Raw genomic sequence first — 26462 nt, forward strand, 5'->3', positions numbered from 1 at the left:
GAAACCCCTCTCTCCTGTGTTTTGTAAGACTCCAGTAATCCAGCCATTGTAGCTAGCTGACTATTCCTCACATCGCTGTATCCTGCTTCCTTTGAGAGACCCCTGTCAGGAGGAAAAGGGGGAAAAATCACCAGTAGAGACATTTAAAACAAGTTTCAACCAGAGAACCGCAGACTGCAAGTGGTGGGAGACCACCTCATGTCAGCCATAACAACCTGCAAGGAATTTGGAAGAAGCAATCAAAGCCAACCCATCTAATCCTGAACTCCGGATTGGTGCTTATTGAACTGTTTTATCTCACCCTTAAAATCAATTGGCGGGTGGGGGGATGTTTTTGTTGTGTATGTGTTTTTGTTTGTGTGTGTGTTTTTGTTTGTGTGTAGGGGTTTAAGAAGGGGCAGAGTTTAAGTTTTATAGAGTTAAAAGTTAGCAGTTCATATTTCTTTCTTTTGCCACTGGTTAAAGTCAATTTGTTTAATAAACAGTTATTTACTTGTTAATTTTACAAACCTGGCACTCGTATTCTGTTAACCTAAGTTAAACAGTTATGTAGAATTGGGGCAATTTGGTGGTCTAATCCAACTTTTCACATTTGTCTCGACTCATGGAGCAGTGGGGCTTGATGCTACAGCGGACTATCCCCAGTGAGTCGTGACAATATCTAATTCCCAATTTGAAAGTTACTAATGAACCTGATTCTGCCACCTTTTTTAGGCAGTGCATTCCAGATCATAAAAACATGCAGCATTTTTAAAAAATTCTCATCTCTCTGGTTCATTTGCCAACAATCTTAAATCTGTGCCGTCTGGTTACCAATCCTCCCAGTAGAAACAGCTTTTCCTTATTTATTCCAGCATATTCCTTCATAATTTAGAACACCCCTATGAAATCACCTCATAATCTTCTCTCCTTGAAGGAGATCATACGAACATATGAGTTAGAAGCAGGAGTAGGCCACTCAGCCCTTCGAACCTGCTCCTCCATTCAGTAAGATCATGACTGATCTGAATGTAATCTCTCGCCTACCCCCAATAACCTTTCGCCCCCTTATTTATCAAGAATCTATCGACCTCTGTCTTGAAAACATTCAAAGGTTCGGCTTCCACTGTCTTTTGAGGAAGAGAGTTCCAAAGACTCAATACCCTCGGAGAGAAAAATATCTCCTCATCTCTGTCTTAAATGGGTGACCCCTATTTTTAAACAACGACCCTCAGTTCTGGATTCTCCCACAAGAGGAAACATCTTCTCCACATCCACCCTGTCAAGACCCCTCAGGATCTTATATGTTTCAATGAAGTCGCCTCTTATTCTTCTAAACTCCAGCAGATACAAGCCTAGCCTGTCCAATCTTTCCTCATAAGACAACCTGCCCATTCATGGTACTAATTTAGTAAGCCTTCTCTGAACTGTTTCTAATGTGTTTACATCCTCCTTCCTTAAATATGGAGACCAATACTGTATGCAGTACTCCAGATGTGGTCTCTCTAGTCTCCTATGCAACTAATGCATAACCTCCCTACTTTTGTATTCAATTTCCCTTGTAATAAACAATAACATTCTATTAGCCTTCCTAATTACTTGCTGTACCTGCATACAAGCCTTTTGTGATTCATGTATTAGGACACCTAGATCCCTCCAAACCTCCAAGCTCTGCAATCTCTCACCATTTAGGTAATATGCTTTTTTATTCTTCCTGCCAAAATGAACAACTTCACATTTTCCCACATTATATTCCATTTGCCAGATCTTTGCCCACTTGCTCAACCTATCTATGTCCCCTTATAGCCTCTTAATGTCATCTTCAAAATTTTCTTCCATACCCATCTTTGTCTCATCAAATTTGGCAACCATACCTTCTGTCCCTTCATCCAAGTCATTTATATAAATTGTCAGAAGTTGAGGGCCCAGTACTGCTCCCTGTGGCACACTGCTCATTACATTCCACCAACCAGAAAAAAGACCCATTTATGGCTACCCTCTGTTTCCTGTTAGCAAGCCAATCTTCTATCCAAGCCAATATGTTACTCCCTGCACCATGAGCTTTTATTTTCTGCGATAATTTGATGTGACGCCTTATCAAATGCCTTCGGGAAATCTAAGTACAGTACATCCATCAGTTCCCCTTTATCCACAGGACACGTAAATCCTTCAAAGAGCTCCAATACGTCGGTTAAACATGATTTCCCTTTCACAAAACCATGTTGACTTTGCCTTATTGCCTTGAATTTTTCGAAGTGCCTTGCCTTAACATCTTTAATAATAGCTTCCAACATTTTCCCTCTGGCAGATGTTCAGTGAACTGGCCTGCAGTTTCCTGCTTTCTGTGTCCCTCCCTTTTTCAATAAAGGAGTTACATTTGCTATTTTCCAATTTAATGGCACCTTCCCCGAATCTAGGGAATTTTGGAAAATTAAAACCAATGCATCAACTATCGCCCTAGCCACTTCTTTTAAGATGAAGTCCATCAGGGCCTGGGGATTTGTCAGCCTGCAGCTCCAACAATTTACTCAGTATCACTTTCCTGGTGATTGTAATTTTCCTGAGTTCTTCCCACCCTTCCAATTCCTAATTTATAGCTATTCCTGCGATGTTACTTGTACCCTCTATAATGAAGTCTGGTGCAAAATACCTGCTCAATTCATCTGCCAAATCACAGAATCACACAGTGCAGAAGAGGTCCTTCGGCCATCGAGTCTGCACCGACACGTGAAAAACACCTGACCTACCTACCTAATCCCATTTACCAGCACTTGGCCCATAGCCTTGAATGTTATGATGTGCCAAGTGCTCATCCAGGTACTTCTTAAGGGATGTGAGGCAACCCGCCTCCACCACCCTCCCAGGCAGTGCATTCCAGACCGCCACCACCCTCTGGGTAAAAATGTTTTTCCTCTCATCCCCCCTAAACCTCCTGCCCCTCACCTTGAACTTATGTCCCCTCGTGATTGACCCTTCAAACAAGGGGAACAGCTGCTCCCTATCCACCTTGTCCATGCCCCTCATAATCTTGTAAACCTCGATCAGGTCGCCCCTCAGTCTTCTCTGCTCCTATGAAAACAACCCAAGTTTTTCAAACCTCTCTTCATAACTTGACTGTTTCATCCCAGGCAACATCCTGGTGAATCTCCTCTGCACCCCCTCCAGTGCAATCACATCCTTCCTATAATGTGGTGACCAGAACTGCACACAGTACTCCAGATGTGGTCTCACCAAGGTTCTATACAACTCCAACATGACCTCCCTAATTTTGTAATCTATGCCTCGACTGATAAAGGCAAATGTCCCATATGCCTTTTTCACCACCCCACTAACATGCCCCTCTGCCTTCAGAGATCTATGGACACACATGCCAAGGTCCCTTTGTTTCTCAGACTTCCTAGTGTCATGCCATTCATTGAATACTTCTTTGTCAAATGACTCCTTCCAAAGTGTATCACTTCACATTTTTCAGGGTTAAATTCCATCTGCCACTTATCTGCCCATTTGACCATCTGTCTATATCTTCCTGTAGCCTGACACTCAACCTCACTGTTAACCACCCGGCCAATCTTTGTGTCATCCGCAAATTTACTAATCCTACCTCCCATATAGTCACCTATGTCTTTTGTATAAATGGCAAATAATAGGGGACCCAGCACAGATCCCTGTCACTAAAGCACCTTCTGTCATCACCCTCTGTCTCCTACAAGTAACCCAATTTTGAATCCACCTTATCAAATTGCCCTGTATCCCATGTAAATCCTTATTTTCCATTATTAATTCCCCAGACTCACTTCCATAGGACCAGTGCCCTCTTTGTTAACTGTTTTCTTTTTAAAATATCTATAGAAACTCTTACTATCCATCTTTATATTTCTAGCTAGCTTTCTCTCATACTCTAATTTTTCCCTCCTTTTTCATTCTTTACTCTCTTTATATTCTGCCCAATCTTCTGACCTGCCACCCATCTTTGTGCAATTGTATGCTTTTTCTTTAAGTTTGATGCTATCTTTAATTGTTTTAGTTAACCACAGATGGTGGGTCCTCCCCATGGAATTTTCTTTCTCATTGCAATGTATCTACTTTGTGTTTTCTGAAATATTCCTTTTAAATGTCTGCTTCCGCATCTCTATTGACTTCTCCCTTAACCTCATTTCCCAGTTCACTTTAGTTAGCTCTGCTTTAATTCCCACATAATTGCCCTTGGGTAAGTTTAAAATACTCGTCTTGGACCCACTCTTCTCCCCCGCAAACTGAATGTAAAATTCAATCATATTATGATTGCTGCTATACTGGGGTGCCTACACTATGAGGTTATCAATTAATCCTATCTCGTTGTACTATACCAAGTCTAGTATAGCCTGCTCTCTGGTTTTCTTCAGAATATGTTGTTCTAAGAAACTATCCCGAAAACATCCTATGAACTGTTCATCTAGGCCCCCACTAATTTGTTTAAAACCCTCATAATTCCCTTGTTACACAGCTCACTAGAACACCAGTTCCAGCAAAGTTCAGGAGTAGACCATCCCAATGGTACAGATATCATTTTCCCCAATACTGGTGCCAGTGCCCCACGAACTGGAATCCACTTCTCCCGCACCAATCTTTTAGCCATGCATTCATTTCTCTAATCTTATTTATCCAGAGATTATTACCTTTGAGGTTCTGCTTTTCAATTTAGTGCCTAGCTCCTCATACTCTCTGTGCAGATCCTCTTTCCTAGTTCTACCTATGTGGTTGGTAATTACATGCACCATGGCAACTGGATCCTCCCCTCCCACCACAAGTTCCCCTCCAGCCCTGAGCAGACGTCCCAAACCCTGGCACCAGGCAAGCATCACAGCTATCTGGACTCTCGCTCTTTGCTGCAGAGTATCAATCTCCCTCGCCATGCCATCCCCTGCTACCACTGTGTTCCCTTTTGCTCCCCCCACTTGAATGGCTTCCTGTGGAATGGTGCCATGGTCATTTTGCTCATCTGCCCTGCAGCCCCCACTCTCATCCAAGCAAGCTGAGAGAACTTCAAACCTACTGGACAGTGGCAAAGGCTGAGGCTGCTGCACTCCTGCCCTCTGGGTCCACTTACCCGCCCCACTCGCAGGAACACCATCCTTTCCTGACCACTGACCAAATCAGAAGACCCTATCCTAAGTGGTGTGACTGCCTCCTGGTACAAAGCATCCAGGTAACTTACCCCTCCCTGATGTGTTGCAGTATCTGCAGCTCAGCCACCCGCTCAATGACTCTGAGCCAAAGCTCCTCAAGCTGTAAACAATTACTGCAGACGTATTTGCCCTGGACCACACTGACATCCAGGAGCTCTACATGCTGCAACCATGACACATCACCTATCTTGCCACCCTTAAAATATATTAATTAGCTACTTAATTATATTATTCACTGATTTGTTTTTCTTTCATCTATTTGTTTACCCCTACCACCAATTTGTATTATTTTTAAACCTTCGGAATAGAGTACACCTTAACCGCTTACTGTAACTATAAAAACTATTTATTACAATTAGAATAAGTAAAATCGCTTACCAGTTACTCACCAATCAGCTTCTTCCCTTGCACCACAGTAAGAGCCAGCTACTGGAGGCTGAAAAAGGTAGGAAAAGAAAGGAGCATGTCCTGCCCCTCTGCACTGAACTCCCTCTCTCACCAAATTCCCATTTTACACTCTATGCACCCAGCGCAGCACCCGCAGTGCAGACAAGGTAGCACTGAGTTCCCTGAAAAACAACTAATTCAATCTTCTTAAAAACCAGTTTAAACTAGCTACCTAATTAAGTAGCTGCTGCTGCTCTTAGAAAGCTTGTATACCCCTGTTTTAAAGTTGGAATAGAACTTAACATAACTTGGATGTTAATATTTACTTAATTGCTAATTTAAAGGGAAAAATTAGACTTCAGAAAGAACTGAAGACTCAACATAATTAAGGTCTCTCATCCCTGGTACCATCCTGGTAAATCTCTCCATACCCTCTCGAAGGTCTTGGTTTCCTTCCTAAAGCATTTTTAAAAATATTGAATATATATTAATATATATTTTCAATTGAAGTTTTATAATTCCCATCTTGAATACCCTTTCCCAAACTTTTCCAGCCAAAATCAACTTGCGTAGTGGACCCAAAGACCATCAAAACAGTGGAAGCATTGGAGTCAGCCTCACCAGCAAAATACCTGAATCATTCATGTTTTACTCTGACACAACCAGAGAGCAAAACTGTTACAGAAGAAATAAAGAAGTTACAGCTAGAAGTGGTGAGTACAGTGTGTGCATGTGTGTAAAGAATAAACTTCAAATATTGTCAGTCTAAAATAATGACAGAAAATCATGGAAATATGCATTTGATCAGTCAGCATCTGAAAGGAGAAAAAATAAGTTACTGATTTTTCGGCTGTGAACCATGCATTGGAATCGGAGAAATGGAGATTCTTTCTAACATAAGATCAAGTAGCCAAAACATTAATTCATATTTTCTGTTTGCAACAGAAGTTCAATGGATTGAGTCCTGGGATGAGAGGTTTGTTCTCTGAAGAAATATTGAGTAGAAATATTTCTGGAGTTTATTAAGAGGTGATCTCATTGAATCCTATAAAACTCTGAGAGGGATTGACAGGGTAGATGCAGAGAGGCTGTTACTTTGGCTGGACAGTCTAGAATTAGGGGCCATAGTTTCAGGATAAGGGATCAGCCATTTAGGACTGAGATGAAGAGAACTTCCTTCACTCAGAGGATTGTGAAACCTTGGAATTCTTTACCCCGGAGGTTTGTGGGTTGGTTGTTCAGTATATTCAAGGCTGAAATTGATAGATTTTTGGACAGGAAAGTGGTTTTGAGGTCAAAGGTCAGTCATGACCACAATGAATGGTGAAGCAGGGTTGAGGGGCTGTATGGGCTAATTCTGCTTCTGGTTTCATGGTTTCTTATGTTTACAAATTTGCTATGTATTTCCATCATTTTCTGTTTTTATTTCATATTATACATTTCCAGGTTTAAACAATATAGCAAATAAAATTAACATATGTAATATTCAGATATAATTGATTGATACATTTTGTTATTCTTGAACCAAGTGAGATTTTACATAGGGATAGAAAAAAAACATTGGAAATCTGATATGAAAAACAGGAACTACTGGACATGAATAGCGGGCCAGTCAGTTTCTAAAAAGGAAAGCTAGAGTTTTGGCTGGGTGGGGATCCATCATTAGAACTGGCATTTGCTGTTTTGTGTACTTATTTGAAGTCTTGTTTATATTGTGCCATTTCAGATTATAATTAGCCCAGTGTCTAGTCCAATATTAATTCTGATGCATGAATGTCAAGTAATTGTTATTTACACAAGAACACAAGAAATGGGAGCAGGAGTAGACTACATGGCCTGCTGAGCCTGCTCCGCCATTCAATACAGTCATGCCTGACCTTGGGCTTCAACTCCATTTTAAGGTTTTAAAATTTCTCACGGGGTAGTGGTGATGATCAGTTTTATGGTGCTCAGTAGGTGAAGGCAGCGTGGAACTGAACCTTTTGACAGGAAGTCTCCAGTTTGATTCCTGTTTTGTGCTAAGTCAGTTATCTCAACTGGAGTAGCAGCAAGGGCACTATCATTAGCCTCAACACCCCTATGCTAGTGAGGGGAAAAAAGAAATCAGCTGAGGCTGTTGCTCCTGATTTCTAGATATCCTACTATGGCTTCTGTTTGAAAGTGTGTTAATGAATGGCTGGTGAGGATTGGATTGAGCTAAACTATAGGAACCTCTGGGTTTGTATATCTGCTAACGTTCACTGAATAGACTATGGCACTTGGGCAAAGAATGAGAGGATGATCAGTGCCTGTAGAGCTGTACTTCAACAGCAATTGATGTCTAGAGAAAGGAGAAAATTGGCATAAAATAAGATCTTGTGTGCTGGGGTCCCTTCCTCTAAATTCTGTGCTGTAGTTGAAGGATTATTTTGTCCCAAAGAGTAATAGTGTGAGAGAAAATCTGTTTCCATAAATTGCTCATTTTCATTTTCAGGAAAATCTGAATATTCTTTACCAAGGGAAGACTGAAACGCTGGAGTCTCGGGTTTCTTTACTAAGGTAATAATATCCAGGGTAATAATTAATTGCAATAATATACTCAGTACTTCAGTTCTGTGTTATCTGGCCATCACAGATTTGTATTAAAACTTCTCAGGTGAAAAATACTTATTGCTAAAAATGCTTATTGATTTGATGATTAAAGCCCTTTTAAGGTCATGTTCTCTTGTTCTGCACTGCTTTACCAGAGGAAATAGTTTATCTCTATCTTCCCAATAAAATCCTTTAGTCATCTTTAAAAACCCAGTTAAATCACTCCTTAATCTTCTATATTTGAATCTATGCAACCTGTGCACATAATTTAACTCCTTTAGCTCAAATATAATTCTGGTGAATCTGTGCTGCACCTGCTACAAGGTCAATATATTCTTCATGACATTTTGCCTGGAACTGAATGTAATACTCCAGATGTTGTCTAACTAAAGCTCTACACAGCTACAGCATATTTTCCACCCCTTTGTATTTCAGCCCCTTTGAGATAACAGCTAAAATTTTATTAAGCTTTTTTTTGTGCGTCCACTAGTTTTTAGTGATTCCTGTACATTTCGCTTCTCCACATTTCCTAGCTTCTCACCATTTAGAAAATAATCTGAGCCCCGTTTCTTGAGTCCAATGAATGACCCTGCACTTTCCCACATTGAACTTCGTCTACCATGATTGATGTCTGGAATTAGTAACCATGGGCTGAATCTGTCGGTTGGCGTGCGGGGGCGGGCCCGACTCACCGACATGTAAAATCATGGGCGATGACGTCAGGCATGTGTCCTGACGCCACCGCGCGTCATCTTGATATTTCATTCAACAGACACGCTCCGGAGGCGGCTGCGTGCCCGCTGAAGTATCAACAGCTTATTAAGGCCATTAAGAAAGTAATTAAATTAGTTAAGAACGCTGCCCGTTCAACCTTAAGGTTGGCAGGCAGCCGAAAAGCCCAAGCAGCCTTCGAGATTTTCAGGAAACCTCATCCACGGGTGGGATGAGGTTTCCTGAAGCTTTTACAAAATCAATTAATTAATTTTCCCACCTTCACAAACATGTCCCAACTCATAGGGGACATGTTTAAATCAATTTTTACACCATTTATTGAAATGTTTCATTCTCTATTCAATCTCCCCAAGGCAGCTTCGTGCCTCAGGGAGATTGTTGCGCTCTTTCGCAGGCCCCGACTCTCCCTCCTACCCCCGCCTGCACAGGTAGCGCTGAGCGCTACTGGCTGCGCGTTACGCTGGGTGGGCCTTAATTGGCCTACCCACATAAAATGGCGGCGCGCAGTCAATCGCAGGCAGCAGTTGGCTCCGTGCCCGATCCCACCCGCCATAAGTAAAATCCTGGCCCATGTTTTGAAACGAATTTCTGAGCTTAATTGTGGGTTAGGAAGAGAGCAGAATGAACAAAAATAAGGGTTTCACTTGATTTTTAGTGTTTCAGTAACATTTTTGATATCCTGCAATGTTACTGTTTTATTATGAACCATTGTGATATGAAACCTACTCATTGTTCTGTATCTGCACTCCTGCAGAATGTCATTGTTCACTTTCACAAGAGGCATTAAGAGCTTACTGTGCCATTGATGTTCCCTATAGATGCTTAGTGAGCATTTGACAGTCAGTTTATTGGTTTGACAGTTAGCTCTACTGGGATATATTTGCGGAGTTATTTATTAAATTGATTTCCCTTACCCCTAAACCCACTTCTCTTTCATGAATAAAAGTATCGCAGCAGTCCACTAACCTGTTGCCAATTTGGTATTAGAGTAAATGGTTTGATTTGTGCTACTTGAGTAGTCCACACATGAGTTGATTATCTTAATGCTCAGAGCCATTACTCAGTATTTCTAGAAGTTTTTCTGCAAAGCTGTCCCCTAATTGCTAACCATAATTTTGGCAGAAGAGTCATGGAAACCCAGGAAAAACAATGGATAGTCGCTTGGTCATACAGAACTTGAGTATAGCTGAAGAAAAAGCTTTGGAGCCTTTTGCCTTGCACTCATCAGTACAGATGCAAGAATGCAAATTTCAAAGGAAACAGCAATTTATACTTTGTGAGAAAAGGAGTGCTGATTGGGTGGCAAGTCAACTCTGATTGGTCGGAGACGTTGCCTTGGTGAATGCACCAGGGATGCACCGTGTTTTTGTTCATTCAAAAAAGGCGTGGTGTCTGGATATATTAGTGCATAAAAGTATTCAGTTTTAATGACCCCTTACCTCCTAACCCTTGCATATATCCAATACATAGATGACATGGTTGAATATATTTGAGTCTGCAGCTTCATGTAAGAATTTCCTTACGTACCTTAATGCGCTCTATTGCACGTTCAAATTCACCTTTAAAATGGAGCAGTCTAACAAACTCCCTTTCCTCAACATGCTAGTTGAGAAATCTGCTAATGTGTTCTCTTCTCCTGTCTTATCACAAGTCTACCTTTGCTGGTTAATATATGCGTTGAAATTCCTACAGCTCCACACGCTACAAGATTGGCCTTATCAGTAATCTCATAAATAAGACCTGAGCCATTTGATCACTGTGCAAGCTTGACACCGAAATAGGGCACATCAAAGCTATCCTGTGGGATAACAGCTACCCTGATCAGATCATTGCTCACTGTGTATCACGCATACTCATGAATGGGCCAAAGGCTGCCACTTTTGAACCTGAAAAGTGCCCAATCTACCTCAAATTATCCCGGAAGGGTAAAGTATCTCAAAAATTTGAGCAACAGGTGAAGCTAGCTATTTTATGCTGCTACTATGCAGGAGCAACAGAGTGGTATTTTCCACTAAGAGACTGTTGCCGTCAAGTCAAAAAGACGTTCTGCTTACCACACAAATGAGTAATGTGGTGTATGAGTTTTAGTGCCTGTGCGATGCCAGATACGTAGGCCATACATTTCAACAGCTGATGGATCATATCAAACAGCACATCCCTTCTACTGTTCGCAATAGGCAGAGCACTGACTGTACTAACCAAACCAGCTTGCAAAACTCAAGATAATGTCTAACATTATGTGTGATTCCGTGATTTGGCAACATTTGCTGTATAATCCTAAGTATGCTAAGAATTACACTAGCAACCAATTTAAAATTATCAGTTGGGCTCTCAATGTAGCTCACTTATGCTTTCGAGAAGCTACATATGTTCTTATGCAGGGACCTGTCCTCTGCAGGCAAAAGGAATATGTCCAGACATTGTACCTTTTTGAATAAACCAAGCATGGGGGTCAGTAGCTCCCTGGTGCATTCGCTACAGCAACATCGCGACCAATCGGAAGCTGACTTGCCAACCAACCAGCTCCCCTTTTCTCATAAATTGTTCTTCCCTTTGAAATTTGTCATCCTTGCATCTGTCCTGATGAATGCAAGATGAAAAGCTTCAACAGCATGTCTTTCGTTTTTAGCAAAAACAATGGAGGCATCATTTATGCCATTTTTCATGTTTCTATGGCTCTTTTGCCAAAGGGAGGGCCCCTCAGGATATTTAATTCACCATCTTCAGCGTTGAGAAGATCAAATAAGCAATTTTGTCAATAAAGATAAACATCACCCCTGTCCTTAAGTACAACAAAGATCATCTGTTATAAACATTTCAGCCACTTAATTTGCTAATCAAATCTATACTGCGCTAAAATTGGTAGTGATGGCTGAAAATGCTGGAAGAATCTTGGAATGCTAAAGAAACCTTAGCCTTGCTCCTCACTTCTGGCAACTTCAATGCTGTCTGAATTCTAAATATGTCCAGTGATAAAATGTAATAGCCCTACTTGGCAGGTTGTAGAGAAAAGTAATATGTTACTCCTGGACTTAGACAGCAAAATAAGAAAGACTGAAAAGAGAAAAAAGGCCACTGACACATCAAGCAGACCCTGAGTGAGAAACTGGGCTCATTAGCTTTATGGGTGATACAAGTGTCTAAAATGGCATCTGTGGCACATACACTCTTGTGTGGTGAATCACTCTGAACAACATATTGGCATAGACATTAAAACATGTGCACGACTATCTACCAGAAGTTTGCAGAGCAGGCAGATCATGAAGTCAGTCAGTGTGCAACAACTCCAGCCAATGCCCTCTCTTAACCTTGCACAGCCTAACATACATTTGACAGCAGGAAGGACCCCCATCAACAGTGTTTAAAAGGATCATCAACTACTTACAGGTTAGTTGGTGGTTAATTTCTTCTGGCTGCCACTACAATTCTACAAGTGTTTGCTGACTTCAAGGTTTCTGTTCAAACTAGTTGCCCCCAGAATACAGTATGACTTGTAGAAACAACAAAGGCCACAGAGAAAAGAACAAGCAGCTGGAAGAGGGCAGAGATGGAGAAGGATTATCAGCAGGGGCTGTGTCTGCCCAGGTTGTTCAGGAACCTCCGTGAAGAATCATGCGTGAGGCAACTGTGCTTCAGTAAAAAGGAGCTCATTGAAATCTGACACCTGTTGCAGCCACAACTCCAACCTCAGAGCATGGCAAAGTCTACATTACAAGTCTGGCGCACTGACCTCTACCTCGCAGAGGCTGAGCGTCAACCCGCAGACTCTTCCTTCTACCTCCCCCTGGACCATGACCCCACCACTGAACATCAAGCCATTGTTTCCAGGACTGCTACTGACCTCATCTCCTCTGGAGATCTTCCTTCCACAGCTTCCAACCTCAGAGTCTCCCAACCTCGGACGGCCGCTTCTACCTCCTACCCAAAATCCACAAACAGGACTGTCCCGGCAGACCGATCATGTCAGCCTGTTCCTGCCCCACGGAACTCATTTCTTGCTATCCTGACTCCATTCTCTCTCCCCTTGTCCAGTCCCTTCCCACCTACACCCATGATTCCTCTGACACCCGACATCACATCAACAATTTCCAGTTCCCTGGCCCCAACCACCTCCTCTTCACCATGGACGTCCAATCCCTCTACACCTCCATCCCCCACCGGGATGGTCTGATGGCTCTCCACTTCTTCCTCGAACAGAGGCCCGAACAATCCCCATCCACCACTACTCTCCTCCGTCTGGTTGAACTTGTTCTCACACTGAACAATTTCTCCTTAAACTCCTCTCACTTCCTCCAAACAAAAGGTGTGGCTATAGGTACCCGCATGGGCCCCAGTTATGCCCGTCTCTTTATGGGGTATGTGGAACATTCCTTGTTCCAGTCCTACTCCGGCCCCCTCCCACAACTCTTTCTCCGGTACATCAATGATTGCTTCGGTGCTGCTTCATGCTCTCGTCTGGACCTGGAAAAATTTATTAATTTTGCTTCCAATTTCCACCCCTCCATCATTTTCACATGGTCCATCTCTGACACTTCCCTTCCCTTCCTTGACCTCTCTGTCTCAATTTCTGATGATAGACTGTCCACCAATATTCATTACAAGCCTACTGACTCCCACAGCTACCTCGACAACAGCTTCTCTCACCCCGCTTCCTATAAGGACTCCATCCCAATCTCTCAGTTCCTTCGCCTCCGTCGCATCTGTTCTGATGATGCCACTTTCAAAAACAGTTCCTCTGACATGTCTTCCTTCTTCCTTAACCAATGTTTTCCACCCACGGTGGTTGACAGGGCCCTCAACCATGTCCGGCCCATCTCCCACGCAGCCTCCCTCACACCTTCTTCTCCCTCCCAGAACCATGATAGGGTCCCCCTTGTCCTCATTTATCACCCCACCAGCCTCCGCATTCAAAGGATCATCCTCCGCCAACTCCAGCATGATGCCACCACCAAACACATCTTCCCTTCACCCCCCTGGCGGCATTCCGCAGGGATCGTTCCCTCTGGGACACCCTGGTCCACTCCTCCATTACCCCCTACACCTCAACCCCCTCCCACGGCACCTTCCCATGCAACCGCAGAAGGTGCAACACCTGCCGCTTTACTTCCCCTTTCCTCACCGTCCAAGGGCCCAAACACTCCTTTCAAGTGAAGCAGCATTTCACTTGCACTTCCCTCAATTTAGTCTACTGCATTTGTTGCCCCCAGTGCGGTTTCCTCTACATTGGAGAGACCAAACCCAGACTGGGTGACCACTTTGTGGAACACCTTCAGTCTGTCCGCAATCATGACCCAGACATCCCTGTCGCTTGCCATTTTAACACTCCACCCTGTTCTCTTGCCCACATGTCCATCCTTGGCCTGCTGCATTGTTTCAGTGAAGCTCAACGCAAATTGTAGGAACAGCACCTCATCTTCCGACCATGCACTTTACAGCCTTCCGGACTGAATATTCAGTTCAACTTTTAGATCATGAACTCTCTCCTCCATCCCCACCCCCTTTCCGATCCCCCTTTGTTCCAATAATTTATATAGATTTTTCTTTTCCCAGCTACTTCCATTATTTTTAAATGTATTTCCATCCATTGTTGTATCTCTACCTTTTAGCCTATTTCGATCCCTTCCCGCCACCCCACTCCCACTAGGGCTACCTGTACTTTGCTCGTCCTGCTTTCTACCCTTAATGTCACCTATTAGCACATTCCTTAGATAATATCACCAGCTTCAACACCTCTTTGTCCTTTTGTCTATGACATCTTTTGGCTATCTCCACCTATCACTGGCCCTCTATCCTGCTCTACCTGTCCCACCCCCCCTTAAAGCAGCTTATATTTCACCTCTTTTCTGTTTTTCCTTAGTTCTGTTGAAGAGTTATACGGACTCGAAACGTTAACTGTGTTCCTCTCCGCAGATGCTGTCAGACCTGCTGAGTTTTTCCAGGGATTTTTATTTTTGTTTTGGATTTCCAGCATCCGCAGTTTTTTGCTTTTATCTACATTACAAGTGGCTGTGAAGGTGATTGTGCCGATTAACTTTTAAGCTTCTGCTCTTTTCAGGCTGAAGCTGGAGCTAATTGCAGTATCTCATAGTTTGCAATTCATCCCCTGTTCATTGAAAGATAATTACACTTAATTCTCTTTTGCCAGAGACAAGTCGGGGTAGTAAGCGTATGACTTCGCTAAGATTGCAGGCTTCCTCAGGGAGCATGGTGCCCTTGATTGCAGTAACATCATTTTGCGGGCGCTACATGTCTACTCTCTACTGGAACTGCAAGGGACTTCCCTTCCTCAGCATTCAGCCAATGTGTGACCATACAGAGGATATCATGCTATCATGCAGGCCAATGCCCAGTATTCTGGTAGCAGTCATGATGCTGTCATTTCGCAGTAGTCCACTATGCCAGCTGCATTTGGGCCACCAAAGCAACGCAAAGGATAGCCTCTGGGCTATCGGCTGCTGACCTGGCTGATGACATTGATGCTCAATCCAGGCACATGTGCACAGCATGCATACAATGAAGTCATGCTGCCACATAAAATGTGACCACTGCTATGCTGAAACAGTGCTTTTGCTGCCTGCCCATTCTGGAACCTGCAGTACTTGGGCGAGAAGATACATGGTGGTCCACTACATGCTGCATAACCTAGCCATCATGAGGGGACAGCCTGCCACCACCTATATGGTGAACAGCTGAGGAGGAGGAGGAGGGACAACAGTACTATTTGACCTGGACTGATTTTGGAGAGCTCATCCACATGCAATACCAATAACTGCAACTCCAGTTCCTCATTCACCAACAGTCCCATTCTTTACTTTCCTTATGTCACTGATCATCAATCACGATGTCTGCTTGGCCACAATTCAAAAATAAAAAGCCACTACAAAATAAACTTTTCAAACCAAATCATTTCTCATTGCTTACATAAGTCAACTAATTACCTTTGTGGATTATTCCTTTGGTGTCTCTCTTCCATGTGCCTTTGGCTGTCCTACTTACCTACTCCGTGCTATCCCAGTGGTTGCAGCATAGCTGGTGGCAGGCTGCTGACTTTCCGGTGACCTTGGGAGGATGGCCTAGAAGGCTGGACTGCAAACCATACCATCTTGGCATGGGTGCTTGCTGTCTTGTTGGCTTACAGGCAACAGCAAGGGCACTGGTGGAGTGGTGGGGATTATGAGGACAAATGTTTGAGAGAGGACAGCAGATACGTGCTCCGTGGTATCACTTCCAATACCCCAGGGCGATGCCTCACCAGTCCTGGTAACCTGTTGGAAGATAGATTGTTGGACCTCTGTGATACCCCGCAAGCTCCTTTGCACACTGGTTCATGATAGTAGCAGTCTGAGCTTGAATGGCAGGAAGCTGACGAGCATGGCAGCTGTCTCAGCTTCCACTGCAGAACTGAGACATTGGGTTCTGAATTTTACCATGGGCTTCAGCACCCTAGCATCAAGACCAAAATGTGGATCCTGAGCCCACACTTGTCAGCATTGGGATTGGCTCAACAATTTCCCAAATTGGCAAGCGGGCTCCTGATGCTGCTGGCCCAATCAGAGGGCCAGCAGCTTTGAAGCCTCAGCTGCACCACTGGGAGAGGTGGGAGATACTGAGACATGGGTTGTGTGACTTTGGAACTCTCTGCCTCAGAAGGCGGTGGAGGCGGGGTCATTTAATATTGTTAAGGTGGAGGTAGATGGATTCTTGTCAGGCAAGGGAATCGAAGGTTATTGGGGGTAGGTGGGAATGTGTAAATTGAAACACAAGAAGATCAACCATGATCTTATTGAATGGTGGAGCAGGCTCTAGGGGCCGAATGGTCTACCCCTGTTCCTATTTCTTATGTTCTTAATTGACCTCAAATCAACTAACTCCTGTGGGAATCTTCTACATGACCACTAGCTTTGGGAAATGGTTTTCTTTGAAACTCTAATTTTGTTCAAAGCTTATGATTTTTGCACGTGTGTTCTTTAGTTCTATGATCATTGTCCAAGTTAAGTAGCTAGCTTACTTCAAGTCTATTTATACAACTTAATGAACTTGAAGTCCTGTATCATTCCCCTTTATTGGTTTTTATTCTCATTGCAAATATGTTTAGTCACACAAGGCCTTATTCATAACCCCCCTTTCTGGATCCTTTCATGTTGCACTAATGTTTGCTGCTCTTCATTCCTTTTCATGTATCCACATTAAAAAAACCTTGTTTGACAAGCCATGTGTACAATGGATAACCAATCTCTTTTATGCTTATTCCCTACCTATATTATTTCTTGTCATCAGCAAATTTAAAACAATTCTCGCATAAACCTTGTTCCAAACCACTCAAAAATTATTAACAGCAGGGTTTCCAGAACAAATCACTGTAGAACAGCATTGGTTACTTATTACCATGCAAAGCATTTTTCATTTATCAGCATCCTAAGGCGATTCTCAATCCACTTAGACAATCTGCCCTCTATTCCATACCATTCCCTATTCATCTTGGATGAGAACTTCATCAAATGCCTTTTGAAATCTAAATGTACTGAACAACTTTCTTCTATCAGTTTAATTATCTCTTCAAAGATTCCCTGTATGTTTGTAAGGCACATTCAGTTACTTATGAAACCATGCTGATTTGTCTCCATTTTGCCTGAGCTAGCCAGACCTCAACTGAGAGCACCGGTAAAAGCCCATGGAATGTTCTTCCCACTGCAGATGTTAGGCTAACCTGTAATTACCATGTGGTATTTTACTATTTGTTGAATATTGAAGCTACTTTTGCTATCCTCTGACTTTCATTATTTATGGAACATTTAAAAAAAATCAAAGCATTAATAATTTCCTCCTTTAATTTCTCAAAGATTTGTCTCATCTAGCCTTCTGCCATTTAATCCTTTCACTTTCTTCATTACATATTTGTTATTAACTTATTTTCATGTCATATATTCTACCCATGTAAATTGAGAATACCTATAGCTCTTTGGTGAAAATTTGAATGAAGGATCCAATAGATATATCTACCTTAACATGATGATTTTTATTATCTTTACCTTTAATGGATCCACCTTTCATCTACTATTGATGTGCTGTTATTTTAAACATTTTAGACCATTCTTGCTGCTCTCTAATTTGCCTTTGTACTCCTCTAATTTTCCTAATACTCTTTGTATCTATCCTTAGTTGCCTTTTTCTATGAATTCCAATTCACCCTATGTTTTGCTTAATTTTATATCTTTTAAAGCATTTATTTATTTAGTAGGGACAAAAGCCATGTATACTAGTGACCATGATGGGGATGATCTCCTGATTGGCAGTTCATCTGCTCCAAAAAATGGTGAAATCACCTTGTCACTGCTATAAATCTTGTGTCACTGCAAGAACATCTTTGTGGGGACCTATCACCGTAAGAACTGCAGTGATTCAATGAGAAGGTTCATCACCATGGAGGGAAACTAAAGGTGGGCAAATTTGACTCTGCCAGCGTTATCCACAATCTGAGAGGAACAAAGTAGCAACAATGAAGAGAGAGGGAGATGGCATTTGAAATTGGCGTTGTTGACTGTCCCTCAATTTGAGGATGACAACTACCTACGATCACAAGTTTCTGCCCTGGGACTTTGTGACTTTGTGACTGAACAGGCTGATTCTTAACCCACAGAGCTCTGGGCACTTGGGGCAGGATGTCCCACGAGGTTGTGGGACCGGAAGGCAGGATTTGCTTCCTTTTCTTTCCTTCTTTGCTGCGCACTGCCTCATTAAGACGTGATTAAAAGCATGATGCAGCTTGATGGACAAGTTGTTTCCATTTTGAAAGATTGGTAGCAAGCTCCTCCCAGTTATTAATGTCAATGCTGCCATGCTTCGAGGAGAGCTTCAGAGTGTCTTTGAAGTGTTTTCTTTTTCCTCCCCCAGAAAGTTGGCCGTTTAAGGGTTGAAAAAACAGGACCTGAAGTGGGTGACTCTTTTCAGCCATCTGGACAAAATGTCTAGTTCGTCAAAGTCAATTTTGCTGGAGTTTTGCCTGAATGCTTGTGTAGCTCGCTTCAGGAAGGATACCAGCGTTTGTTCAATGGTCCTCCCATTGAATCCACATGAGACGGTGGAGACATTGCTGATTGAATTTCTCTACAGCTCTTATGTGTTGCTGATGCACAGTCCAGGTCTCACTGGTGTACAGGAATGTGATGATGACAACTGTTTTGTACATTCAGACTTTTGTTGACTTGCAGGGGTCTTTGTTGTCAAACACTCGCTATCATAGTTTGTAGAAGGCTGAGCTGGGACAGCTGATCCAATGTTGGATCTCCTCATCAATGGTGGTCTTTTGAGAAAGGTGGCTACCAAGGTATGGGAAGTGCTCAATATATTCTAAAGTCTCTCCTCCTTTATATATGGGAGATGGAATATTTGGCTGGTTTGGGTTCATACATGAGTTTTATTCTTGTAAAATTCAAGGACAGGTTGAGTTTCTTGTATGCAGAATTGGAAGATCAAGAGTGGCATGCAAATCTGGTGCAGATAGGCAACAACGCCGCAGTCATCTGCAAATTGTAGATCATGTAGATCTATGGTGGTCAGTTTAGTTTTGACACGTAGGCAACTGAGGTTAAAGAGCTTTCCATCTAGGCGGTATTTATTATTGATACCAGAGGGCAGTTGATTTTCGATGAGGCGAATAGCCACCATCAGGTATATTGTAAATAGTATGGGAGCGATCACACAGCCTTGCTTGACTCCTGTCCAGATGTTGAAGGCATCTGTTTTAGATCTCCCACTCAAGACAGTTTCAGTCATATTGTCATGAAGCAATTGAAGGATTGTGAAGAAGTGCCTGGACATCCAAATCTTTGGAGTACAATCCACAGAGCCTCACGATTTACTGAGTAAAATGCTTTGGTCAGGTCAAAATACAATGGAAAGTTCCCAGTGTTGTTCTTGATGTTTTTCTTTGACTTGTCTGTCAACAAAGACCATGTTAGAGGTTCCTCTGGAAGGTCTAAAGCCACACTCTATCCCTGAGATGATTTCCTCAACCACAGGAAGTAGGTGATTAAGGAGAATGCATGTCAGGATTGTCCTTGCTACGGACGAGACGGAACTAGCTCAAAAGTTCCCACAACTTAATTATCTTCCTTCTTAAAGATTGTTGCATTTCTGGAGTGGGGTGGGGGGTTGGGTAGGGTATTTTTCCTCCCAAATCCTTAGGATGAACGCATCGAGTCTTGATGTGAGCAAAAGTCCGTCAGCCTTGTAGACCTCAGCTGGAATACCATCGGGGCTGCAAGCTTTGTTGTTTTTCATCTGTTTGATTGCTTGTTGCAGTTCACCCATGGATTCGACCACAGGATACTGGGGGAATCGCTCAGATAGCTCACAGAAGGGGAGTTGTTGAAAATTATTTTCCACCATTGACTGATGGCCTTGTTGTCCTTAAGAAGAGAAATGCCATCCTGTTAGCAAAGGGGATATTGTCCATTTGACTTTGGTCTATAAATGGGCCTGGGGGCTTCAAAAAAAGTTTTGCAAATGATGATGGTCAGCATATTATTGAATCTTTCAGGCTTTCTCTTCCCAGCACATGCCCTTTATCTTCCGGATTTGTGTTTGGGTGTCAGCCTTGAGCCGTTGGAATACTGTCATCTTGACCTGTGACCTTGGGTTGTCCTGGCAGGCAGTGAAGGCTGCTTGTTTTGTTCTAGGTGGTCACGTCTTTCAGCATCATTTTCATCAAACCAATCCTGGTGATGACGATGCTCAAACCCAATGGTCTGGGTACAGGAGTCTAGTACAGCTGAATTTATTTGATCCCACTGTTCTGGAATTGATGTGTGAAGGTTTTCCAGACTGGTCGTGAGCTGCACTTGGATTTGCTTTCTTTGGCTGGACTGCTTTAGGACTGATGCATTGATCTTCCTGTTGGGCCTTTGGGCCTTGCGAAGCCTTTGCACTAGGCGGATGTTCATCACCAATCGAACAAGCCCAGCAGGCACTGGTATCCTGCATGGCTCAGGCAATACAGACATCACTTGGATCTTTAAGCCAAACAATTGCATAACCTAGGAGGTACCAATGCTTTGATCTAGGATGCCTCCGTGTGGTTTTGTCCTTTTGGTAGAAGATGGTGTTTGTTACAATGAGACCATGCTGAGCACACTTTGTTAGCAGGAGGATGCCACTTGTATTGGCTTTTCCCACCCCTTTTTTCCCAATGGTTCCGCTCCACACATAGGAGTCGTGGTCAACCCTGGCTCCCCAAAGGATAACCCTTTCTTCTTTTGGGATGGAAATGAGGACTTCAAGGTCAGAATAGAACTTTTCCTTAACATCTTCATTGAGTCAAGGGTCGAGGCATAAGCTCTGATGATGGTGGCATATTTGTTATGGCTGAGCTTTAGGTGAAATGCCATGAGTCTTTCAGTTATACAATTGGGGAATTCTGGCAGCACATCCAAGATCCTATTCCGGATGGTAAAACAACTCTGTGGACATGAGTGTCGCTGTCAGCCTTTGCAGTAGATGGTGTATCCTTCTGCTTGTTCCTTTAGTTGCCCCTCCCAAAAGTCAGATCTCACTGAGGGCAGCGATGTCAATTTGGAATCGTGATAGCTCTCATGATATGATTGCAGTTCTTCTTTCTGGATGGTCACTCTTGAGATTAGTTAGTGCTCTAACATTCCAAGTTGCAAAATATAATGCTTTCTTTCTTTAACCACAAAGATGGTGATCTTGCAGGGTGTGGTTCCTCAGCCAGGAGAAAGTGGGACAGCCTATTTTTAGGGCACCTTTTCTAGCTCCCTCCCCATTCGAGATGAGCAGAGGGTATCCTGTAAAGGACCTTTCAGTCACAGAAACAGTTACCCAAAGACACGTCTGTCCCAATACAGATGTCCAATGACCTTCATGCATCTGTCACAGATTCTTTATGAGAGACTCCCAGGTTCACAATCCTGTCCCTGCTGTTAATTCTCTATTGCCAAAGCACTTAGCAAATGGATCCTGGTAGAAGCCTGCGTGTGGCTTGGTATAATGTGAGAACCTTGGGGACACTGTATCTGACCTTGACGGGTTGGTAGTCAGGTTTCGGTGACATGTTGAGTCACGGTGACCTGGACCACCTCGCCGCTGCAGCATTCTTTCGGCTTTGTGGCCGATGAGACTCACAGTCTTCCTTCACCTGTTTTTCCGTTGAGGACTTTCTGAAATAACTGGGAAAGGGATTTCAAATGGAAGCAATCTGAGAAGATCAGTTGCAAAAACTAGGCATGTGAGTTAATCCCAGCTGTTGAAAACGATAAATGGCACAGTGCTGTACCAATATATCATACCATAGCTGTGTGAAGAGACTGGATCATTAGACCATTAAATCCCAACTCCCAACTTCATTGCTATGGGGAGATGCTGAATGAAAGCCCCACCTCACAGCCAGTTAAGAACTGCATTGACTAAGGACTGGGATGGGGTCAGATACCATTGCTTTCAACGCCATGGACAATTATGGACTACAGAATTAATGATTAATGAAATGAGTCAATAGATTATTTTTTAAAATGCTAGTCGTCCATCATGTAGATTATTCAATAGAATTCTTCACAGCAGCATTTCTCACACTTGATCATTTAAGCTTTATAGTTATGCAGTTTTTGTTTGGTGATAATTAAGTTGTGTTTTCTTTTCCACTCTTGATTTATTCCTATTCAACTGTGAATGCAATTGTTAAAACCTTTTATTATTTGCAATATTTTAGAAAAGACCTGTCAGAATCTCAAAAGGAATGTCAAGAGCTGGAAGAACGATTAAAGATTCAACAGTCTTTGCTTGCAATGGACAGTTCAGAACGTGTTGCTGGCCTGTGTTTGAAATGTGCCCAGCATGAGGCAGTTCTGGCCCGGACTCGTACTGATGTAGAGTTGAAAGCTGTTGATAGATTAAGAAAGTAAGTATTTTTTTAATTGTTTGAGATGCAGGCAATTTTTTTCCCATTAATATTTGAAGACCCCTCCCTGTTGCTTTATGTCTTAGTAAGTAACAAATAAATGGAATCAAGCTTGGGGGGGGACATACTCTCCAAAGATTAGATTCGGAAGCGAAATCAGAAAGCATGATTTAACACCCAAAAGTAGTTGAAATTTGGAGCTCTCTCCCTGGAAAGAATGTGGCTGCTAGGACAATTGGAGTTCTCAAGGTTGAGATGGATGGTTACCTTTTGTTAAGGATATCAAGGAAAGGTGCAAAGGTGAGAAAATGCATTTGAGATTAGCTGTGATCTAATTGGTAGTGTATGGGTCAAAGAGTTTGAATAGCCTACCCCTGTGCTGAATATTCCTATATCTTTAGAATAATTATAACATCTCCAGATTTTGCTTTGATGAAATTCTGTATACATGGATAAACTAAAATCTGAGCTCTGCATCCTGTATCGTCATGTGCACCAAACTCTGGATACTCATTACTCTGTTCTCATGACCTCAACTGGTTCTCTGTTCCCCAGGCTATGAACTACATTATCATTTTCAAATCCCTCCAAAATATTGTCCTACTCTACCTTGACAATTCTCTCAATCCAAGTCCTAGCTTGAATTCTCTACTTTTCTGGCTAAAGCATTCTATGTGTTCCCTCTCTGCATCAGTGTTCCAGCATCCATGCTGCAGTCAGCAGGCCTCTCCACCCTGGAATTCTGTTGCTGTTCTCCTGGACCTTAATTGTTTCTCTGATCACAAAAGGTTCCTCTAAACTTAGCTCTTTAACCATGTCTTTTGTCACCTCACCTAACATCTTTGACCAGTTTTCAGTAACTACCATCGCTTCCATGAATTGCCTTTGAAATTCATCATTGTATGAAAGGTGTATTAGTGCGAACTGTTGCACACATCTTTTAATTTCAGTGAATTTACACTTAAAGGGTTTTTGCAGGGAAGGCTTACAAAAGTTTATACTTCACAACCTTCTTTGTGTATCTGATAATTTGGAGAGAGAAAATTTCAGTTATTTTACATTTTAATCCACCAACAGTTATCCAGTAAATTTTTGATGGTTGTAGGCATTACATGGTTCCCACAATCAGTTTTTTCAATTACAATATTTACCACTTCTTCAATGTCCCAGAGGAAGAATCTTAAAGAAGACTGCTGCTGGGAGGAGAGTATGTATCCTTGTATTGAAATCTCACTTCTTGAGATTTGTACGCAGTTAAGTCCTGGAGTTGGGGACTGCTAACTTTGATCATTGTTGTTCTTAAAACAATTGGCTGGTAACTGAGACAAGTGCTTGGTTCTAAGGATGTACAAAACAATGTTCATGTTTTATTTAACTAACTGCATAGTGTGGAGAAAGGGCTAAAAATATAATTTCTACGTGGCTTGTCTTTAAAGATTTGACCTCACCGACTTTACAGTAATGGTTGTTGGCATGCTTGAATTAAAGGCAGCTGGTCTGGAGGCTTTAATGTTTCAGAAAAGAAGCTAGGTTTGAAATGTTAAATAGGTAAACATGGCTGAAGTTTTAGAATGTGAGATGTAAAGGGAAAATTTGCATTTTTAGTCAAACCAGAGTAATTTGAATTTCAAAAGAGGTGGTGAAATGTTACACTTGGCCAGAAGAAGCCAAACAGTGCGTTTATTTTCCCCAAAACTTACTGATAAAATTGGTACTATGAAAGATTTTTATTATGAGAAAAGTAGAGTTGAAAAGACATATTGGGACAAAAGGATTTACATTCAAAAAGGGGAAACCTGTATAAAGGAGATGGGGTTATGTGTAAGAGGAAGGCATTCTAAGACCTAACAAGCCTCTAAGCCTCAAATTGCTGTCTACACGAACTGAAGTGAAGAAAGCACACTTTGAATTCAACTGTTCAGGGTATTGTGTTACTTTTCCTGGGTCTTTTAAAATATACTGTTGCCTTAGTGGAGGTGTAACATTGAGTTAGATTAACTAGAGGAGCTGGGAGTTATCATCGTAGTAATTTGTAAACCTATGTATGTGCTTAAAATCATTTTTATTTTATTAATAAAGGTTTAATTTAGTTTTGTAAGAAACCTATAAGTCTCAGTGGTCTTATTACTACTGAATTCAAGGCACGCATCTCAAAATAAATACAAATTGTAAAATAGTTATGGCAGTTGTTTCAAGTTTCCCTCTGGGATTTGAACTGCTCAGCATTTAGCATCTGCTGTGCCAGAACAATTCTATGAGGAGGAATGCAGACAGTGCATGCATTTTCTCCTGTGGGACAATAATGATAGGGCTTAGATAGATTCTGTTATTTGTCTTGAAGGATTAGACTGGAGTTTTCTAAATTTACAACAAAGTGATAACAAGTAATCAATAACAGCAGGATGTGGTAGCTACTTCGAAGGCTAATATTGGTCTGAAAGTTTCTCTTACTTCTGAAACTAAAGTAAATTTAACCATTATTATTACTTATAAGGTGGATAAATAAATGCAAAATTCCCCATGATTAAGTTTCTCAAAGATATTGAGTATTATCGTAAACTTGGGAAGTCTTGCCTAATCTGAGATTCTTGGGTGATCGTCACAACATTTTCCTACAAGTGTAACAGCCTTGTGTAATTTTTTTTTAAAAGTACTTTGAATCATTAATTATACATATGTTTTGCATTTTCAATTTCTTTAAGTTTGTGTGCCAGTGGTTTAGAAAGGAATGTAATTTGACGATTGAGTTCCTTGCAGCCATTCTGATGATGAGAAAGTGTTTACATTTGTCAGCTTTTCCTAACTTTAAGCATTATTAACAATTGTGGACAGCCTGAGTATTCACACAGCCCCCAAGAAAGATGTTGTGAATTTTAGATAAATGGTTTGTTTAAACTGCACCTGACAGAATGTGCTTGCATATCCCCAGTCACTGCACTTTAAAGCAATACGCTTGGTGTGAAGCATTTTGAGAAATCTCTGAGAAAGGTGGTAAATCTATGCTTTGCTCCCATACTTCCAAGTCAGTCTTCAAGTTAATAGCCGAAATTTCTTCTAAAGTGTGATGAATGTTCTTCAGTCAATTTCAGTGACTGAAATACTAACTGAAGCCTCTCTGTAAAGAGAGACATGTTACCAAAGCTTTTTGTTGTACATTCATCGGGACAAACGTAAGAATGCCAAATCACGAATCACATCTGCAGAACAATCCTAAGTGTGGTAATAGCTACACTAACAACCAGTTTAAGATAATCAGTCGAGCTTGTAACGTGGCTCATTAATGTTTACTAGAAGTGACATACATTCATGCATAGGGACCCGTTCCCTCAAACAAAAGAAATACATTCAAGCCTTGTGCCTGTTTTAAATTACTGAGGAGCTGGGGAACCTATAGTTCCCTGTTGCTTTCTCCATGACAATGCCTCGGCCAATCCAATTCGACTTGCCAATCAATCAGCACTCTTTTCTCCTGTTGTATAAATTGTTGTGATCGTTTGAAATGTGGCATTCTTACATTTTGATGAGTGCAAGACAAAAAAACTTCAGCAACATGTCTCACTTTTCAGCAATATTCAAATAATTAAGTCACAATTCCACAGAGAAGCAGTTTGTTTAATCAAGATTAGTTTTATCTGCTACAGTAATTACATAACCATAACCAGAGTTAACATTAACTACTGTATTTGCTAAATTACATTTGTTGAATAGAAGCATTT

General features: G+C 41.9%; 1 protein-coding gene across 1 annotated transcript in view; it reads left to right on the forward strand.

Moving 5' to 3' along the window:
* sdccag8 (SHH signaling and ciliogenesis regulator sdccag8) overlaps positions 1-26462 on the forward strand; it is a 416860-nt gene that overhangs the window by 36084 nt on the left and 354314 nt on the right. The window contains exons 6-8 of the mRNA XM_078557369.1: positions 6086-6244; positions 8005-8069; positions 22558-22746. Of these exons, the coding sequence (XP_078413495.1) occupies positions 6086-6244; positions 8005-8069; positions 22558-22746 (413 nt within the window). The remainder of the gene's footprint in view (positions 1-6085; positions 6245-8004; positions 8070-22557; positions 22747-26462) is intronic.

The sequence above is a fragment of the Cetorhinus maximus genome, chromosome 14 (genome assembly GCF_964194155.1).
Source record: "Cetorhinus maximus chromosome 14, sCetMax3.hap1.1, whole genome shotgun sequence".
Lineage (NCBI taxonomy): Eukaryota > Metazoa > Chordata > Chondrichthyes > Lamniformes > Cetorhinidae > Cetorhinus > Cetorhinus maximus.